Source organism: Bicyclus anynana, chromosome 13, assembly GCF_947172395.1.
Source record: "Bicyclus anynana chromosome 13, ilBicAnyn1.1, whole genome shotgun sequence".
Taxonomy (NCBI): domain Eukaryota; kingdom Metazoa; phylum Arthropoda; class Insecta; order Lepidoptera; family Nymphalidae; genus Bicyclus; species Bicyclus anynana.
In genome coordinates this window covers 12,515,492-12,537,195 of record NC_069095.1, presented here as the reverse complement: position 1 = coordinate 12,537,195, position 21,704 = coordinate 12,515,492, and the positions used below count along the sequence as shown (strand labels likewise).

Below are 21,704 nucleotides of genomic sequence, written 5' to 3'. Positions count from 1 at the left end.
TAAACGCCATTATTGAAATTAATTTGTACTGATGCCTACTAAAAATTGCAAATCTGTATTTTATATTTTTCCCTTTTACTTTTGAGGTGTTTATATTTGAAATTACCAAATTAAAATAAGTATTTTTTTACGATAAGCGTCGTCGGTGGTGACCTTTTTTTAGTAATGCCTAGTATACCTATATACGCCTAGTTTATTTTTTAAGTAACGCCTAGTATAAGATTTCTGTGGCATAATAGGTGCCCAATTGCTATTATTTTTGAACAGGCGTTATCACTTAGAACCAATATTAATTGTACTGTATCTTTGAAAATTATATAGTTTAATAAAATAAATTGTAGCAGTACCTGATACTTTATTTATAATATATATAACTTATTGCAGTTTCCACCAACCTATGGGTATGTTGACTTCATGACGATTGGGATTGTGCGTGTTTTGAGTCATCAGTACTATCTCATTCTTCAGCTTGTTTACAATATAAACGAAAACACCTGGAATAAACAATTTGTTAAGGATTTTGACTTCGCAGACTTAGAATGCATGAAGTGAAGAGAAAAAGATAAGATGATATATCCTCCAAAAAGGAGGAGGTTGTATGTTTTTTTTTATGTATGTCCAGCGATATTTCCGTCATTTGTGGACCGATTTTAAAAAGTTTTTTTGAAAGACCGATTTTTGTTTGGAAGGGTAGGTATACTTCCAGGGTGGTCTTATATTTTTTAATCTGTTTGTTGGTAAACAGTGCACATCGAGAATGACTTTAATATACACACATCGTCATGTAGTCGAAGTCACAAAGTAAGCGAAGCTAGTATAGACAGAGAGCTAGTAAACCCTCTGGGTAACAGATATAGACGACGGCTATCTGAGGGTAGAAGGCATAAGCCAGTAAGAGACACAGTTGACCTCTACAACAAGAGAGACAAGACCTATGCATTGGCGTATCTAGGTTTATTAGGATTATTTATGTTATATAGATAAATAAAATACGCCTAAATACGCCTATGGACCTATGTCCAAAATTGGATGCATAGGTAATAGCAATGATAAATACTTACCACAACTGTTAGTAACAGTTTTCAAAACATTAGCAGTCTCAAACAGCAAAGCGTCTAGATCAACAGTTTCCTCTAGAAACACGTTAAACCTATTGATATCCAAATACGGTCCCTCTTTTAACTCTTTCTTCTTCAGACCTTTCCTCTCTATTTGCGCGTACGGTGCTATCACTCTTCGGGTAACTTTGTCGAGTTTGTTCGACGCTACTAAGAAATGTGATTGGACTTTGAATAGACTTTGTTTGGATGGATCAAAGCTTTGGTGTATGGTGTCTAGTCTGCTCTTAATGGACTTGGCGCTCCGTGGAACCGGGTCAGTCATTTCTACTGTATACAGACTCGTAACTATAAAGTTAAACCTCTGTATAAATTTAAAGCTATGTTATTTTATTTTAATAAATAACTAACTTTAATAAAAGATAATCTCATAATAATCTGACACAACTTTGACACTAATTTATGTAACTTTTTGAAATTATAAAACCTCATTTCCGTTAAAAATTAGTATTAATAAAAAACCTGAACAGACAGTTCACTCCATAGATACTACACTCATTTATATCTGCGCGCGTGTATAAAATTATAAAAATAAAAAATTATAAAGTATAAAAACAGTCATATTTCTTAAAATATATTTTAATTTCAAAACCCAGTGCCACAATTAATTAATAAAAATTAGACTTATTTATTATTATTAGTTTGTAACATTACATTTATGTACATTTGCCTACTAAAAGGTTATGCAATTAATTTGTAAAACGAACACTTTTAAGACTTTTAATCTTACTTATAAATAAACATTATTATGAATTCTAATCATATTTTTTGAATAGATAACAAATTAAATAAAGTATTTAATGTAAGAGATTTTTTTACAAGTATGGAGGGTGTAGGTGTAGGGTAGAAAATAATATCTGGCCTTTAAGTCTTGTTAAGCTTTATGAAGGTGAAGGCAACTTTAGCAAAACTTTTTAAGGCGAGAATATCGAATTAGTTACATAAAGCGATCTTAAAACATTCTCTTGATTATTCCCACTTCACTTGTGCACATTTACAGAACTGTATTAAATAAAATGCATTTTACTTTATGCAATATAACTCTTAAATGCAGCAAATCAATGAGAATAAGAGCCTAAGATTTTTCCCGACAAAACTCCTTCATGCACAATGGATGGCTCTCTGAGCCGAGGTCCGAGTCTCATAGGAGACGCCCTTAGAGAGTTGTTCCGTCCTCTATCTTTATTTCAGCCTTCGGGTTTCATCAGGCGATGCTTCTGCGCTCGCCCAAACCCCCCGGTGACGCCGTAGTGGTCCCACATGGAGCCATAATCATCATGGATAATATATAGCCTTCCTTGATAAATGGGCTATCTAACACTGAAATAATTTTTCAAATTGGACCAGTAGTTCCTTAGATTAGCACGTTCAACCAAACAAACAAACTCTTCAGCTTTATAATATTAGTATAAATTGTGGAAGGTAAAATTTACACTTAGTGTCACTTTTCTCTATACATGTACAAGAAAAAAATATATACGGTTGAATTGAGAAACATCCTCCTGTTTTTAAAGTCATTTAAAAATGTAGCAATGTTTTTAATATTATCGTACAAGGGACTGAATTAAAATATAAGTTCACAATGACAGCAAATAACTAAAGTATAAAAATTAACTTTATTGAAAAATTCACAAGGTCAGATAAAAAGAGATACCTAAAAGCAATCCACTCCATCATATACATCTTATAATCTTAAATCTAATGTATTTACAAGAAATTGTATGTTTGAGTAATATGTCTGAATTTTTTAGATTTTTATTGTTCATCAAAAATATTCAGTCACATGAAACAACTTTTTTGTGACTTGTTATATTTATTGTGACTTGCCTATTACATAAATAAATTTGTCGCCCGCGACTTTGTCCACGTGGAATTCAGTTTTTCCCAATTCCTGTAGGAACCATGGATTTTTCTGGATTGAAAAATAGCCTATGGGTTTATCCAGAGTAAAATTCCATTCCAAATTGCAGCCTAATAGCTTTAGTAGTAATGTCGTAAAATAGTAACAAACAAACAAACATCCATACAAAGTTTCACGTTTATAATATTTGTAGAACAAATTAATTTCAATCTTTGTAAAAACCAGACCTGCCTTGTAAGCCTGAGATAACCAAGACAATATTTCAGGATGTCATAAATATAGATAGAAGAGAGTCAGACAAATGTTGACTTATAGCAAATATAATGTTGACCAATAGCAAAACAAATGATATTGTGTAATTTGTGTAGAAAAGGTGTTTGAACCCATTGCAATTTTTTTGTTTCAAAATTGCAATGGAAGATGAAAGTGGATAAAAATGTACAGATACAGATGACAAAATTCATTCAGTTCATTGTCCTTTTGTAGGCATGTATGGAGTTGGACTTTGATATACTTGGATACTTCTAAATTATCAAATGAAAATTATTCTAGGGCCATGTTATAAGTTTCCTCTCTTTTTTAGGCGGAGAACACTCCATCATTGGGGATACCTGAAAACAGTAAATAAAGAATCTTACAATAAAACATTATGTATTTTATGCATTTGGAACTAAGTTCCGGTATGCAAATAAATACAAATCATCATGTCATTAAGAAAAAGTGAAATAGCTTTCTGTTACTTTTTTTTATGCTAAGCGTTCATTTACATGAGCGGCAGCTGCTACTGACAACTGGTCTCGGCGGCAGTAGACTTCAGTCGGCGATGCGGTCGTTGGTAGAGTTGCTTGTGCTCGTGTAAATGAACCCTAACAGAAATATGCTGTTTCACTTGCATAGTAACCATTCAGATGAGAATATGGAGATAAAATAGCCTGTTACTCTTTTGCTATGTGTGGATAAATGTGCAAAGAAACGCATGCTTACTGATTTCTATTTATGAACAGTTAAACTAATTTTACATTTTACAAAATGCATTGGGTTAGTGATAAGTATATTCTAGTTAAGTGGTTAGCTTCCATGTGTGCATGACATGTGGGACTTACAATTGTGTTGTCAACTTATTGTTACGCTACAAACTGAATATTACTATGGATATGATGCTGTCAGATAATGTAGTTAGCAAGCAATTGAGTTACTGAGGCTTAAATTACATAATTAACTTACATCATCAACAGACATCTTCCTTTTATGTACATTTACGTCGAAACACGGACTTTTACTGTTTTGTAGCTTATTATCTAACTTTATCCTCTTCATATGACAGGACAGTATGTCTGGCGGTGGCTTGAGTCTCTCACAAGGCGAGTGGAGGGACTTTCTACTCTCTTTATTGATATTGAACGTGTTCAACGTTACAACTGGCTCTGGACTTGGCTGCCTGCCTTTATTTAGCAGTTTCCGTCTCCCAGAATCTTTATACTTTCTCTGGCCGTATGGCACACAAAACTGATGAAACAAGTCTAGTAGCTCATCTCGCGCCATTCTGTGCAGATTTTGTACACGCAAATGTCTCTAAAATGAAATACAATTACATAATAAGACAAAAAATAGATGGAATTGCGAGCTATTCTGAATTGACGGACACGGTTGATACCTCTTGAATTATCTGTATTAGCTGCTCGTTTGTTAGAAGTTCCGGGTGAAGTAACATTTCACAAGGTATAGCCATGATCGAGTATCGCATTTCACATATTTTGGTTTATAAATGGACTTGTTTTGTTAAAGATTTTTATTTGTAAAAAATGTGCCCGCCAATCAAGCAAACCAAAACAATCACAGAATACAGATAATAAATATGAAAAACTTCAACTTTCTTTGAATTTGAAATTTAAATTTGACAAGTGACCACAAATCTTCATTGTTTTCAATGGACTGGCTTTACGGCCTTGAGTTCTTGCCTTTTTGAGCCCAATGACCACAGTCACCCTGACTCTTCGCGAGTCGCGAAGCTGAAGTGGCAATGGGCAGGCCACATAGTTCGAAGAGCCGATGGACGTTGGGGTCCCAAGGTGTTGGAATGGCGACCCCGCACCGGAAAGCGCAGTGTTGGTCGACCCCCCACTAGGTGGACAGAGGACATCAAGCGGATTGCAGGAAACTGCTGGATGCTGGCGGCTCGAGATCGTTATACTTGGAGGTCCATGCAAGAGGCCTATGTCCAGCAGTGGACGTCCATCGGCTGAAAATGATGATGATGATGATGATGATGACCACAAATCATTATAAGGCCAAGAACTTCTGCGCGGGCTCTATGCCTATTTTTTTTGGGCAATAAATCCAGAAATCGTTCATACTCGACTAAAATAATAATGTAGTCTGAACTAGGACATAAAGCCCGCGCAGAAGTTCTTTGTCTTTCTAATGTTTTTAGAGTCAAAAGGCCTAATGGTCATTATTGTCATTATTTTAGAAAAATACTTATATCTGTGTATTTACATGAACATTTCCATAGATAAGAGATTTACATTGACAAGTTATGTCAACTCCTTCGCCGTCGACGGACGACCTGTCAAACTGTCATTCCGCAATTCGCATTCGCATTTCGCAGGCTTCGATTGTTTGCTTTACTGTTTAGTGTTTCCTAATATTTTAATTTGAACTATTGACCGCATTTATTGACCTGCGTTTAAATTAAACTAATTTTGCGTTACCTCATCGGTGTTATTTTATAACAAGTGTTTTTATGTGGACGCATTATTTTTTAGTAGTTTTATTTTGTAGTGAAAAAATAAAATCACAAACCTCGCAAAATTGTGTAAATAGTTCAATATCTTCATGTTACTGAAACATAATAAAAATAATAATAACAATCCTACTCCAGTGAGATAAAAATAAATAAAAAATAGCGCGCCAATGCACGACGTCTTCGAGAAAATATCGATGTGTGAAGTGGACCGGGATTTTGTTCGGTGGGGCTATGTTGTTCGTCAGTGCCTTAGCGATAGGGATGATTACTGGCTTGCAGAATGTCACCACGGAGACGCCGACGACGGGGAGTGACGTAGAGACGACGTCCACCACCATGGGCCTGTTGGAGGCGACCAGGCCCGCTGTCGTCAACGACTTCGTGAACGTGACGATCCAGGAGCGGCCTTCGATGTGGGACCTTTATTTGAACCACTGCCCCAAGTGGCGTCCGATCAACCATATATTTTTCCAAGCAGCCAATGTGTTCTACCTGTTATCTTTCCTTGCTCCCCACACCCCGAGTGGGCTGGTGTGGCTCCGCGTGGCTCTGATCCTGGGCTGCGCCTGCTCTGGTCTGTGGGCGTGGAGCATAGAGTGCTACTTGGACGCTGTTGTGTGGAACAGTGTGTTTGTTGTCATAAACTTTGTGTACTTCTCTGTGCAGTTTTACTTGTTGCGGCCCATCAGGTTCCATAAGGACATTGAAGAGGTGAGTTTTATCATTAATTCATATTTTTAATAGCTGACACATGCGACTGTCCCTGTGGATTTCAGTTTATCACAAATCCCTTGGGAACCATGGATTTTTCTGGGATGAAAGTAGTCTGTGTTAATCCAGAGTAAAATCTATTTCCATTCCAAATTTCAGTCAAATCTCTAAATTAGCTGCTGCGTAAAGGATGAACAAACATTCATACACACTTACACACACAAACGTTTGCATTGATAATATTAGTGTGATGTGATGTGGTAATATTAGTAGCAAAACTTCACAGTTTCACCAACAATTCCCATACCCTTATAAATACAGGGTTAAATAGAACCTATGTTACTTCTTAAATAATGTAGTTAGTGAAAGAATTTTTCAAACCAGTTTAATAATAAATAATAAATAAAATAAATATACTTAAACAATACACATCACTATCTAGCCCCAAAGTAAGCACACAGAGTAGCTTGTGTTATGGGTGCTAAGATAGTTGATATTATAATATTAATATACAATTATATACTACATATAAATACTTATATAATGTATAAATACACACAGACACTGGAAAACACTCAAGTTTATTTCTTACATACAAAAATATATTTTGCCTCTTTAAAATAGTGTAGATAGTGATGTCACTATTTTGAGGAACTCATTTTCCTAGATTATTGTTATCTAATTTATCCAAAATTTCCAACAACATCAACACTTCATTCAACCTATATTCGGCTCACTGCTGAGCTCAAGTCTCCTCTCAAAATGAGAGGGTTAGATCAATAGTCCACTACGCTGGCCCAATGCAGATTGGCAGACTTCACACACGCAGAGAATTAAGAAACTTCTCTGGTATGCAGGTTTACTCACTATGTTTTTCCTTCATTGTTCAAGACACATGATATTTAATTTCTTAAAATGCACATAACTGAAAATTTAAAGGTGCATGCCCCGCATTGAATTTAATCCCACACCCTCCAAAATCAGAGGCAAAGGTCATATCCACTAGGATATCACAGCATCACTTACCTAAAGATGTTAAACCAAATGACAACCATAAAGATGACCAAATGCCAGACACTTGAGCTATTTTTTTATTCATTTTGTTATCTATTTTCTTGAAGATTTCAGTAGTAATTGTATATAATTTATATTGTAGTCTAAATTAGATATGATTAGATTATTATCATTACCAGAAATTATATTATTTGTCACTATTATCTAAAAAATAAAAATAAAAAATTGTAATCTTGTTGAAGCTTGTGAGTTAGGAATTGTTAGCAAACAAAACATTAGATATTAATCTATTATCCATACAATCAGTGTTCTGATGTAGGGCTCAAACTCTTCTGCTACTGTATATATGTGCTCTCAAGCACTATTTTGCATGTATCACATTATAACTTGATATCTGGAATTCAATTACCAGTTTAGTTAGTTATTATTGACATATATTTAAGAACTAGCAGACGCCCGCGACTTCGTCCGCGTGAAACTTGATCAACTACCCCTACCCTTTATTCTAATTTTCCGCGCATTTTTTAAATATTTTCTGTCTTATGAACCTTCTCCTGACAATAACAAACACATAGCAAAAAAAAATAGTGATATCGGTCCAGCTGTTCACGCGTGAAAGTGTGACCAAGGGATTTATGGATTCATTTTTATATACTTACTAGCTGACGCCGCGCTGTTTCACTCGCATGGTTCCCGTTCCCGGAGGAATACAGGTATAATATATAGCCTATAGCCTTCCTCGATAAGTGGGCTATCTCACACTGAGAGAATTTTTCAAATCAGAGAAGTAGTTCCTGAGATTAGCGCGTTCAATCAAACAAACAAACAAACTCTTCAGCTTCATAATTTTAGTATATATCGTCCCTTAGCTTACAACACCGCTCAAGTCATTTTTACTAACTTTACAGGAGACGTAAAAAACTGTATATTTTAAAAAATATCTGGTTTTTTTCTGTGCTACTTAATACATTCTTTAGTTACCGGTAAAGAAATAATTATTTATACTTATTTTAACGATTTACTTTATTTTAACTTTTATTTTATGACTTGAGCGGTGTTGACTGATATTTTATTAGATTTAGGCGGTGTTGTTTGTGAAAATGTTATGGATCAAGGTATTAAAAGATGATTTGCAAATAAAAGCTTTTATTAAGAAATATTTCAAGAAAATTAACATTCTTTATAACAAAGGCATCTTAACTTAAATCTTAAGAATCACATTGTTGAGATCAATTGCTTAAGGTTATTTTCAGCTTTATGACTGCAACAAGCGTCGCATTGATCTTTCTTTGGGTGGAATAGGCTCAGATTGAGTTTCAAAAATAATGTCATGCGTCGGCATCTTTGGAAGATCTGCTAAAAACTTTTCAACATGTTTGATGACATGGTCTTAAATTTTTCCTGGATTTCTGCACGGAAGTGCACGGTGGTTTTATGTATCTTGCAGGCTTAAATACGTCTTGTTTCACTTTAAATGTTTCATTAATCTTTGCTTTTCTGTCTGTTCTCTTCTGTGCTTATCCTAAATAATTTTCACCTTTCATCCGTAATTCTTTATTTATATTGCGTTTATATTCATTTCGATCTTTTGACGCCTTGTTCTGTAGTTTTTTATGACTTAACAAATCACCGTGATAAGGAACATCACTGAATATGACCACTTTGTTAGTGATTGAGTATCTGTGTTAATTACTATATCCGAAATTGGATCTTGAGTATTCCTAGCAAAAGCTTTGATGTCAATATTTCGTAGCTCTTGTACAACGTTCTCACTTTCTACCGAGATATTGGCTACATTCAATGCAGAAGGCTGAAGATACTCGATGGTTACTGTAGCAAATTCGGGTGGTATATGTTGCAGATCAAAGAAGTCATCACCGACTTTTTCTACAACTTGTAGATTGTGAATGTCAATGTTTTCAATATTAGTCATAATTAGTAATAATAGTCTAGAGCTGTGATAGCCCAGTGGATATGACCTCTGCCTCCGATTCCGGAGGGTGTGGGTTCGAATCCGGTCAGGGGCATGCACGTCCAACTTTTTAGTTGTGTGCATTTTAAGAAATTAAGTATCACGTGTCTCAATCGGTGAAGGAAAACATCGTGAGGAAACCTGCATACCAGAGAATTATCTAATTCTCTACGTGTGTGAAGTCTGCCAATCCGCATTGGGCCAGCGTGGTGGACTATTGGCCTAATCCCTCTCATTCTGAGAGGAGACTTGAACTCAGCAGTGAGCCGAATATGGGTTGATGACGAATGTTCTGGTCAAATATAGTGTTTACATTATCCTGGCTACTTATAATACTTTTTATGGACTCCCCAAAGTTTTGATTATTTATTGGTGTTGCAATAGTTTCATATTTAGTAAGAGAATTGCATACTTTGGTGTCAGAAGAACTAGTGTTATCTTTTTTATTCAAATCTAAAATAAATAATTGGAATTATTGCATTAAATGCAAGAGGCCTATGTCCAGCAGTGGACGTCTATCGGCTGATAAGGTAAGTTAAGGTATTGCATTAAAGTATTTTCGCGCGAAAAGTATGACAGCCTAACGACTTGTGCGGTGTTGCGACGCCAACGGACTTGAGCGCTGTTACTATTTTTTGAATTACGGCTTCTGATTTTCTGAAATCTATTTCATGAGACCAATGGTTCGACGCGCAATGCGCAGCTTCATCCAATGACATCAAAATGTAAATACCGCCAATTTTCGACTTGAGCGGTGTTGTTAGCTAAGGGACGATATTCAATGTTGATTTATCTGTAATTAAATACTGTTCTATAGTCAATGACTTACCACCAAGACAAAAACCTACTCCAGTGTAATGCATTATACAATTAAAATTAAAGTTCAAAGCTGCATTCCAGTAATGTTACTGACTTGATTGCATTGTCACATAATATCAGGTGATAAAATTATGATTATTGTTATTTAATGATATGAATGAATATGAATGAGTAAAAAAATTGTGATGTTGAATGCAAAGAAAGCTTGGCTTCAGGCACTTGCAGACTTCAGTGATCCCTTCCCAAATGAATGTTGGAGGGGAATATACTCAGTTGATGACTATTTGCAGCTAAAATAAGTGGCTAAAGGTAGGAAAAGCTTATAGCATATTGACTTCAGAAATACTCAACCAGCACGTCAGATTAAGATAAGGTAGGTAAGGATTTGATAGGTAAAAGTTGTGCATTTCGAAAGTCTGACGTTTTGAGCGTAACATAATATATTTAGTTTGGAATTTTAAATTTTATTTTTTTCCTAATCTGTCGGTCATTGGCGCCGTCACCTTATGTTTGCCTGTTAGTTACCATTATTTTAACTAACAAAAAAAACCCCACATGAAATTGTTTTGCTCTTGAGTTTCCAACTCATGTAAACAAAACGCTCTCGAGATATGAGCCCAAATAACAAAGATGGCATCTGCATCACAATATTGGCAACAGACGTTTGGTTCAACAATGAATCATATTGGTTTCGAAAGTCGATAGATACGGCGGGGCTTACTGTGTGCGCAATTGAGGCCTTTGCTACAGGACTTGGTCCAAGTTTAAAGATTCTTTAACATTTTTATGTAAAATCTGATAGAATTACTGTGCATAGTTATTTAAACTAAATGATCGTCTAAAGAGGCACTTGACATCTATACTAATATTATAAATCTGAAGAGTTTGTTTGCTTGAATGCGCTAATCTCAGGAACTACTGGTCCGATTTGAAAAATTCTCTCAGTGTTAGATAGCCCATTTATCGAGGAAGGCTATATATTATCTCCGTATTCCTACAGGGAACAGGGACACCACGCGAGTAAAACCGCGCGGCGTCAGCTAGTAATATTAATAAATAAATAAGCTGTTTTAGACGATTTCTTAATACTTACTAGAAAACATATGTACAAGATACGAGTAACATTAATGTCTACCACGATGTTTTTTAAAAGCAATTAGGTACCTAATAATCACAAAGTCGCGGCCCACACTGGGATATTCGGGTTACTACGAATATTTTTTTTACTTTAAGTCCAACGTCGATAGTTTATTTGTATATCTAATAAGTACATTTAGCATTTCTAGGGAAATACTACTACTGATTTCTCCTCTCTAGCCAGAACCCCACCCCAGTGATCGCTCTTAGAGGTCAGGGAATTTTTGGATTTATCGCCCAAAAATCGTTCGTACTAAAATACTTAAAAGGCCGCGACTTAACTAAACGATTCACTAAAATCTCGTTACTTGAACCCTCAGTTCTTGCATCGAAGCCTATTGCCCAAGTTCCACGACAAATATTGTTGCAGTAGAACTAATTGTTTCTCCGAGCGACTCTCGCCTATGCGCTAATTGCTTTAGCAGCCGAATGAATAGATTACGTTACTCTGATTCAAAAGCTTTGTAAGACCCACACGTGATGGTGAATAAGCGTGAAATTGCTTTTCCATTGTAACATTATAAATGCAAAAGTGCTTACATAAGTTTGTTTGTTACGTGTTAAGCCGCTAAACCGATTTTTAAAAATTCTTTCAACTATGCAAAACTAAATTATAAGCGAGTAACATTGGCTATATTGTATTCCCACGGAGGAGTTCGCTTTTTGTTAAGAAACACCATAGGTTTACAAAACATACTGATTGCACTAGAACGTCGTATCAGTTCTCTCGATTTCCCCTATTTATGTATTATCCCCCACACTCATGTCGCACAAATAACATTTATACACCACAAACACACAAATTCAAGACATGCAACACAAACACAGCGTTTTCGCCGGCGGAGACGAGGTCCCAGATATTAGGTTTTTTATTTTACGATATCGGGGCGCCCGGACTGATACACTCAGGCCAAAACACCCTTCCCGAACGACTCTCTAAGCCACGGTCCGAGTCTCGGAGGAGACGCCCTTAACAACCACACCATCATCTCCTTACCCTTATCCCACTTAAGTGGGGTCGGAAAAATATGTCAATCTTTTCCATTCGTCTCTATTACTCGTCAACTCAACATCCACTCCTTTAACACACATGTCCTCTTTCACACAATCCAACCATCTCTTCTTTGGCCTTCCTCTCCTCTTATGTCCTTCCACTTGCACATTCAACATTTTTCTAGTAATATGACTTTCCTCCATGTTCATACCAAGCTAACCTTCTACTCCTCATTTTTTCTGTCACTAGCGCCACCTTTTATAGACTCATTCCTTATTTTATCTATTTTTGTCACACCACACATCCATCTCAACATACGCATTTCGTTCACATGCATTCGTTTATGTCCTACAAATTGCGTGGTACATTATCTCGGTGGGCCGGTAACCCAGCTAGCTACCAGAGTCAAGATTTTTCGTAAATATAAAAGTTGAGCGTCTCATCAAGTTGAAGCTACACATGGAAAATTATCTTGATAGTAATCAATTGTAAAAGTGTTCCACATAAAGAGGTCTATAATATCTATGACAAACTACGCGCATCTATGTTTGCATTAAGTGTTTTATTGCTATAATAACTACTTATTGCATGCGATTAGATAAAGTAGAGTAAAACATGCATAACTTGATAACATGGCAATCTTGTCAATCACTTCGTTCGTTTTATAAAATGTACTTATGTTTTAATAACCCCTATTAAGCTACCTAATCTATTATTGTCTCATTGTGTAGCGTTGCCTTGGCACTCTATACTCTATAGTCAAGTATCCGTCAACACAGGTCTTTATAGTGCGAAGTCGTACGCCATTTCTATTGCGTTTCTATACTTGTATGTCAGTAACTGAAGATCAAGTAAACTCACATGCCTGCAGCGGCGGCATGACGTCCGATAAAACTGATGTGTTGGTCGCGATCGGCATGATGACATTTTTTTTATTCTTTACAAGTTAGCCCTTGACTACAATCTCACCTAATGGTAAGTGATGATGCAATCCAAGATGAAAACGGGCTAACTTGTTTGGGGGAGGATGAAAAATCCACACCCCTTTCCGTTTCTAAACGGCTTCGTACCAGAACGCTAAATCTTTTGGCGGTACGTCTTTGCCGGTAAGGTGGTAACTAGTGACGGCCGAAGCCTCCCATTAGCCAGAACTGGACCAATTAAGAAATCTTCAATCAGCCCAGCCGGGGATCGAACCTAGACCTTCCGTCTTGTAAATCCACCGCGCATACCACTGCGCCACGGAAATCGTGGAACATGCACATTGCGATCAACACACGATCTGTTTTATCGGCTGTCAATGCATGTGAGTTTACTTGATCGTCAGTGGCCGGCATTACTATTTCCATAAAGTCAACGGATTTGCCGTTTCCTCGCCAAGATATAGTTTAATATCCTGCAGTAAATGGTTTTACGCGCGGGTTGAATTTTGTTTAGACTCGATTATACTATAGGCGAGTAGTGCAGGTGCCAGTGTATTGGTCAGGTCGTGGCCTAGTTTGGGCTAATATAAAACGATTAGTTTTAAGTAGATTAGCAGAGTATTTATCATTTAAAGTACTTATGTAGGTTGTTATTAAAGCTATTGATGTTGAAGTAATAAATATCTACCAGTAACTATTGGGATTGAGAATCTTCTTCGATGATTAAGCTTAAGAAAAGAAGCTAAAGGTTAAGATTAAGCTTCGAATTCCGATTAAGAAAATTCTCTGGTATGCAGGTTTTCTCACGATGTTTTTCCTTCACCGTTTGAGACACGTGATATTTAATTTCTTAAAATGCACACAACTGAAAAGTTAGAGGTGCATGCCCGGGACCGGATTCCAAGCTACGCCCTCCGAAACCAAGCCAGAGGTTATATCCACTGCTATCATGTATCTTTTTTTACAAATTTCCTATAATGAGTTATGTCTATTGCGCATCCGTGGCGCAGTGTTATGCGTTACGGTGGATTTACAAGACGGAGGTCCCGCGTTCGATCCCCGGCAGAGCCGATTGAGGTTTTCCTAATTGGTCCAGGTATGGTTGGAGGGAGGCTTTGGCCGTAACCACCCTACCGGAAAAGTCATACCGCCAAGATATTTAGCGTTTCGGTACGATGTCGTGTAGAAACCGAAAGGAGTGTCGATTTTCATCCTCCTCCTAACATTTAGCCCGCTTACATCAAAGATTGCGTCATCATTTATCATTAAGTGAGATTGTAGTCAAGGGTTAACTTGTAGATAAAAAAATCTCTTTTTTAGGATGGGATTTAAAAAAGGTCTCCCATTTTAGAGCAAAAACTCACTCAATGACCGTATTGACCGATCTCAAGTTTGATTTTACCGTTATATTGTAAAACACCTGTGATACAGGTTATGGCTGGGTCAAGTTGGACCCTGGACAGACGGAAGGTGTTAAATTATGCGGATCTGATTACACTGAAATTTGAGGAATCAAACCGGTTCACTTCACCACATGCATACTGTTGTACTAATTATAAACTAGCGGACGCCCGCGACTTCGTCCGTTGGAAATCCCTGGAAATTGTTTTTCTATCTACTTTCGTTTAAACTTGAAAGAGCCTTTGGACATCCTCAATCTGGCCCTGTCGCAAAATACGTTTTTAGTGGACGTCTACTACCTAACTATGAACTACCTCCCTGCCCAATTCCGTCTTTATATGTCAATTTTCGATATTCGGTACGGTTTGTTGTTAGTCAGTCTGGTTAGTATGTTTGCCTGTCAAGATCATTTTATCAAATTGGAGTCATCATCATTATCAACCCATATTCGGCTCACTGCTGAGCTCGAGTCTCCTCTCAGAATGAGAGGGGTTGGGCCAATAGTCCATCACGCTGGCCTAATGCGGATTGGCAGACTTTACACACGCAAAGTATTAAGAAAATTTAAATTTCCTAGTATGGTGGTTTCCTCACGATGATTTTCCTTCATCGTTTGAGATATTATTACGAAGATAAAACTACTATTACTTGGGCTTCTTTTTATCCTGGAGAAGTCATGGTATCTGCGGGATTTCTGATGAATTTCACGCGAATGGAGTCGCGGGCATTCGCCAATGTCCATATGTTTTAATTTTATAGATTTCACCAGATACGAGCGCCGTATAAAATCGCACTTCAATTTGTTCCATCATTTCCACAGTTCTACACGAATGTTACGATACGTGGATGTTGCATAAGTTATTTTTTGTGGATGGTCAGAATACTGCGTGTATTATACTTACTGGTATTTTATAGTCCTTAAGTTAATTTACAATCTATTAATTTTATTTTTATTCTGTTACTTAAGAGATATTTGTAATTTTGACAAAGATGTTATATTCCTTTAAAATATACAAGTTTTTTTTGTGTTAAAGCTGACTTGTGGGCGAGTATTCTTAGACATGTTTGATGAAAATCGGTTGAGCCGTTTAAAAGTTGTGAGGATGAAAGTGTGAAAGAATAGCCGAATGTCTGCAACTATATTCGATGTATCGTCTCAAATGAAAGCGCACTGAAAGAGAATATCGATGACTTGTAATTGATCGAGAGTGTAATTAATAATTTTAATAATAGTGAGAGATAGGTAAATAGCCTTTACGAAGGCATTGACCACCATAACACGATAAGCGTTATCGATATCAGTCATTAAACGTGGAATTAATCGATTTTATCACAAACATGAAGGTCCATGTCATGCTGATTGTACGCGTGTGCCAATAAACACGAGATCGATTATCCCAAATTCGTCTGCGGCAATAAAATGCGATCGTAAAGTTGCGCCTTTACAGCTTTACGTGGTAAATAGTGTAAGATGTCGAATAAATGCGCGCCAATGTGACTTCTTTCTGACGTACTTTTAGCAGACTCAAAAGTGATTACAAAAATGAGAAAACTAATGTCGAACAGAGGTTATAATTTACAACATTTGTCAGGACAACTTAATTAACAAACCAAAAATTAAAAATAAAAACATTAAAACTGTAATAAGACCCTAGAATGGCAGAGAATGACCTTGAATGATGTCACGCACTTATGAACGTTGTGTGTAGGGTTAAAAGTACCTTTGTCTGTTAGCCACCTCCGTGGCTCAGTGGTGAGCGCGGTAGATTTACAAGACGGAGGTCCTGGGTTCGATCCCCAGCTTCAGGGTCCAGGTAATCAAGGGCTAACTTGTAAAGAATAAAAAAAAAAAAAAATAACAAACCTTTTCCACTCAAGTCACTCTCCCCGCCTATCCAAGTAACCCATAAAGCCACGAGCACACTGAAGCCATCCGTACCGCAAGTCGTTGCAGCGCGTCGATAACAGTACTATTTTGAAAGTAGAAAGAAAATTAAAGTTGAAGGATACCTTATCTCAAAAAAAATCCTAATATTATCACTTTATTCTCTGTCTGTTTATGTATCAAGAGCATTTTCTCAGATAAGCGTAGCGATGCCAAGATTCACTTACAGTTGAAAATGCAACATAAATCGAGTACTTCGATTGTTTGTCTGACCAATCCAGTAACTTCGAACAGTGTATTCGTGGCAACCTGCAAACACACCGTTAAAGATTAAACTAGCAAAGGGTTGCCACGAAGTGACTGTTGATTGAGAACATGGTTTCTCATGATATCTTGTATCAGTATAAAATAATCATTTCGTATCATTAAATACCTATTTTTTTAATATTTTTTACGAGTTAGCCCTTGACTACAATCTCACCCGATGGTAAGTGATGATGCAATCTAAGATAAAAGCGGGCTGACTTGTTCGGAGGAGGATGAAAATTTCGGTTTCGGTTTCTACACGACATCGTACCGGAACGCTAAATGGCTTGGCGGTACGTCTTTGTCTGTTGTCTATACTTGAACAATTATGGATGATCCCTGATTCTTGCTACCTTCTACGGCCTGAACTCCCTTAACGTACGAGTATGGTTGTCAAACATTTAGCCTTCATAAAATGAGGTTATCGTAGGTTGACGTTTTTGGAATTGTTCAAAATAATATTCTTCTAACATATTTTTGGCTTTTGAATTGATCAATGACGTCATATTTATACTCACAACCCCGTTCGTAGTTAAAGATTCAGATAGTCTATAATAGCATTATTAGGTACAAGTTGAAGCATAGTAAACAAACAAAACTCCATATTTACCTATGTTGTACTTTATATTTACGAATCGATTCGAATTATATTTACGTATTTTACTCAAGTTCTTAAAGGGCATAGCTTTGTAAATGAATATGTTGTTGATTGTTGAAGTTGGTTAAAACTGACTCATTATATCGTGTCTCAAATTAGAGACCCGTTATTTTTAAAGAATATTTAAGTCATGAACGAAAGCATGCTACTATTGAGCAGTTGCTACTTATTAGCATGTGTATCGCAACATTGCTAATAATGAGCATGCTTATTTCGAGCTTGCTCTAGAATCAACAGTCGTGCGATTTATGATCATGCTACTTGCTGGGCGGGTGGAAGGGGTGTTTTAGCGCGTCTGAACAGGTTTGCTTATTGAGTATGCTAGTCGATCAGCATTGCTATTCTGTATTCTCTTTACCTTCATCTTTCCCTGTCTAACACGATACTATAAATAGAGAGCGATAGATACAAATTAGCATGTGTAATTGGAATGTTCGCTTTGAGCATGCTTATTCAGGAGCATACTTAAAAATAGCATGCTTATTGCCAGCAAATGTAAACTGATGATAAGCATGTTCTTATGGAGCATACTTAGTAGCACGTTTTTAGCATGCTCTTTTAAATCATGTGTAACAGTACCTTAATGTCAGGTGTCCACTGATCCGCATCGTAGAAGAAGAAGAATGCGATGTGTCCGATACGTACGATGCGGATCTGTGGACTATCTACCTACTATGCCTACCATGTGTCGAAATAGCTACGACAATAGTCCAGCGGGCGGGGATCGAACTTACGACCCCCGCCCGGTACTCGGTATTGAGTCTGGCCCCTTTACCGTTGACCTATTGAGACTTTTAATGTACATGCTAGAAGAACATATGCTGAGTCAGCCAGTAAGTATATAATAATAATAAAGTCAATTTTGTCCAAGAATTCAAATTTTCAGCAAGTTTTTCTGTATATCATAGTGGCTGTATTATTTTTGGCAAACCTCCCGAAAATGTTCCAGCTTTCGCCTTTATCAAGTCGCTTCACGTTTCTCATACCGATTTATGGCGTTTACGTAAACTTTTCGTTATTTTTGGTTTGCCCACACCGATAAGGGGAAGTGGGAAATAATAAAAAAAATACAACCGACTTCAAAACCTAAAAACGTACCCACTAAACTAAAAAGCGAAAAATAACATCATAATATGTTCTACCTGCTGATCAGTATGAAGTCGGTGCTAAGCCGGTGATGTATTAATTCAAGCCATGTGAGCATATCTTATAGATTTAGATTTTGCAGACAGTGTTATTTCATGTGGTCCTGTCAGAAATGGCTTAAATTAAGACAACACCGGCTAAGCACCGACTTCATACTGATCAGCAGGTAGAACATATTATGATGTTATTTTTCGCTTTTTAGTTTAGTGGGTACGTTTTTAGGTTTTAAAGTCGGTTGTATTTTTTTTATTAAAATTTTTATTATTTTTCAATTTTTAGTGTAAAATTTCATCTCAAACGAATACATCAGACCCCTAATGACAGTCACAACCCATCTTGGTACAAAATTCTCAGCAATACAAATTAATCAAGCCCAAGCACAAGGTAGCTACCGTAAACCGTCAAGGGGTTCCCTTCATTGACCTTGGTCTTCATCATCAGACCCATAATAACAGACACAACTCATCTAGGTAAAAAGTTCTCAGCAATACGAATTAATCAAGGCTAAACACAAGGTAGTTACGGTAAACTGTTAAGGAGTTCCCTTAATTGTACTTGGTCTTCATCACCAAACCCCTAAATGACAGTCACAACTTATCTATGTGGAAAGTTCTCATTAATACAAATTAATCAAGCCCAAACACAAGGTAACTGCTGTAAATCGCCAAGGAGTTCCCTCGTCTGTTTTGTGACTCCATCATCAGATCGATTTTAAACCTTCATAATTTTGTATTTCTTAAAGTTACTAAATGGAAAAGTTTACGAACACACTAGACATCCATATAATTTTCGAAAGTTCCCCTCAATTTCTCCAGGATTCCATCATCAGATCTTGTCATGATGGCAATGGGACCAAATGGGGACTATACCGTTTCAAACAAAAAAAGAATTTTTGAAATCGGTCCAGGCGTCTTTGAGTAATCGGTGTACATACATAAAAAAAAAAAAAAAAAAATACCGACCGAATTGAGAACCTCCTCCTTTTTGAAGTCGGTTAATAAACATTTGTATAATGTTAACATTAAGGCTAGATTCGATGTGTTTTCTCTAGGTTAATAGTAGAGTGAGTGATATTTTTTACAAGTCAACCCTTGACTACAATCTCACTTGAAGGTAATGGATGCAATCTAAGATGGAAGCGGGCTAACTTAATAGGAGGAGGATGAAAATCCACACCCCTTTCGGTTTTTACACGGCATCGTACCGGAATGCTAAATCGCTTGGCGGTACGTCTTTGCCGGTAGGGTGGTAACCACAGCCGAAGCCTCCTACCAGCCAAAGCTCGTTAAGCGTCATACATATTAATAAAAATAACTTAATACGTACCTATATTTTATTTTCCGATAGTAAAAAAAATATTTTTATGAGCCGTGATAGCCCAGTGGGTATGACGTTTGCCTCAGATTCCGAAGGGTGTGGGTTCTAATCCGGTCCGGGCATGCACCTCCAACTTTTCAATTGTGTGCATTTTAAGAAATTAAATATCACGTTTCTCAAACGGTGAAGGAAAACATCGCGAGGATACCTACAGATAATTTTCTCAATTCTCTGCGTGTGTGAAGTCTGCCAATCCGCATTGGGCCAGCGTGGTGGATTATAGGCCTAAAACTTCCCTTGAGCTCAAGTCTCTTCTCAGAATGAGAAGGGTTAGGCCTATAATCCACCACGCTTGCCCAATGCGGATTGGTAGACTTCACACGCAGAGAACTGAGAAAATTATCTGGTACACTGCTGAACTCGAGTCTCTTCTCATGCCCGGACCGGATTCAAACCCACACCCTTCGGAATATGAGGGTATATATGGGTTGATAACGTAATTTTATATTCACTGCTGATTCATACTTGTAACAAAGACGAAAGGGAATTTTATTTCTTTCATGCCGCGCCAAAGTATCTCGCAGGCACAGAAATGATGCTGTAATTTGCGACGCTCAAATTATTACTTTGAAAGCGGTCTGAGGATTCACGACGCCATTCACTGGTGCTTAATTCTGTGCTTGTGTTGATAATTTTGATTTCGGCTCATTTTTTCCCCCCTTTGAGAAGATTTGAATGGTTCTGACCAGTTATTACTGTGATCATAATGATGATAATACATTACATCATTATCAGTCTTTGACGGCCTCCGTGGCAAAGTGGTATGCGCGGTGGATTTCAAGACGGTCGTCCTGTGTTCGATCCCCAACTGGGTCTGGCTACCGGCAAAGGTGTACCGCGAAGCGATTTAGCGTTCTGGTACGATGTCGTGTAGAAACTGAAAGGGGTGTGGATTTTCATCCTTCTCCTAACAAGGTAACTTCCATTTTAGATTGCATAATCATTTATCAGATTAGATTGTAGTCAAGGGTTAACTTGTAAAGAAAAAAACAAAACATAAAAGCCTATTTTAACAGCCTACTATAGTGCCAGGGCTCCCTTCTTATAGGAGAGGTCTAAAATATTACATAGCCAAACACAAATTTAAAGAATAATATCATTTTAGACGCTATTATTATAACGCCGAAAACTAGATTTGTTTGTTTATTTGTATTTAAAAACCAGATTTCCAACTGCTGCAAATTGTTACTTATTAAAAATCGGAAAGTACGAGTCGAACTCGCCCGCCGCGGGTTCCGTACTTTCCGAATAGGAATGATGACAGTTTTTTAAATTGTAAATAAATTAAGAGTATGCTAATAGTAAAGCAATTTTGTAAAAGGAACAGGGTATCTGCGATCATTACTTTCGGAGCTACAGGGATTTAAAGGGTCAGATTTGCGGTGCTGCCACGGATCCCTGAAAAACGCCCCATACAAAATGACACGAACTAATGACGTTGTAGGTAATGAATGATCGTTAGATTTGTATGGGCGTTAATGTCTTAAAATAACAAATATATTTGTTATTTGTGAGTTTATATTTATAGTTCAAATATTAAAAAATGTCACATTTAATGTAAGGAAGCTAAAACTGTATGAATTTTCATCTAATTACGATAAAAGATTTTTAATAGATTTTGAAATTTTATAATCTC

The 21,704-nt window shown here is 36.9% G+C and overlaps 3 protein-coding genes across 9 annotated transcripts in view; 1 reads left to right on the top strand and 2 right to left on the bottom strand.

Moving 5' to 3' along the window:
- Positions 1-21,704, bottom strand: part of LOC112049413 (cAMP and cAMP-inhibited cGMP 3',5'-cyclic phosphodiesterase 10A) — a 61,888-nt gene that overhangs the window by 8,283 nt on the left and 31,901 nt on the right. For 5 of the 6 annotated variants that reach the window (XM_052885194.1, XM_052885193.1, XM_052885196.1 and 2 more), the window contains one exon: positions 396-494. In XM_052885194.1, coding sequence (XP_052741154.1) covers positions 396-494 — 99 coding nt within the window. Of the gene's footprint in view, positions 1-395; positions 495-1,061; positions 1,542-21,704 lie in introns of those variants that run through there. The other variant, XM_024087285.2, reaches the window with a different exon arrangement.
- On the bottom strand, positions 1,680-4,834 carry LOC112049402 (ashwin). Its single transcript, XM_024087273.2, has 3 exons — positions 4,634-4,834; positions 4,204-4,551; positions 1,680-3,590 (listed from the first exon to the last, which is right to left on the bottom strand). Exons 1-3 carry the CDS (start codon positions 4,721-4,723, stop codon positions 3,528-3,530), a joined length of 501 nt encoding a protein of 166 aa, XP_023943041.2. The 5' UTR covers positions 4,724-4,834; the 3' UTR covers positions 1,680-3,527.
- The window catches only part of LOC112049401 (blood vessel epicardial substance), a 70,877-nt gene continuing 54,639 nt past the window's right edge, over positions 5,467-21,704 (top strand). The window contains exon 1 of one of the 2 annotated variants that reach the window (XM_024087272.2): positions 5,467-6,436. In XM_024087272.2, coding sequence (XP_023943040.1) covers positions 5,957-6,436 — 480 coding nt within the window. In that variant the 5' untranslated portion in view covers positions 5,467-5,956. The remainder of the gene's footprint in view (positions 6,437-21,704) is intronic. The other variant, XR_002887086.2, reaches the window with a different exon arrangement.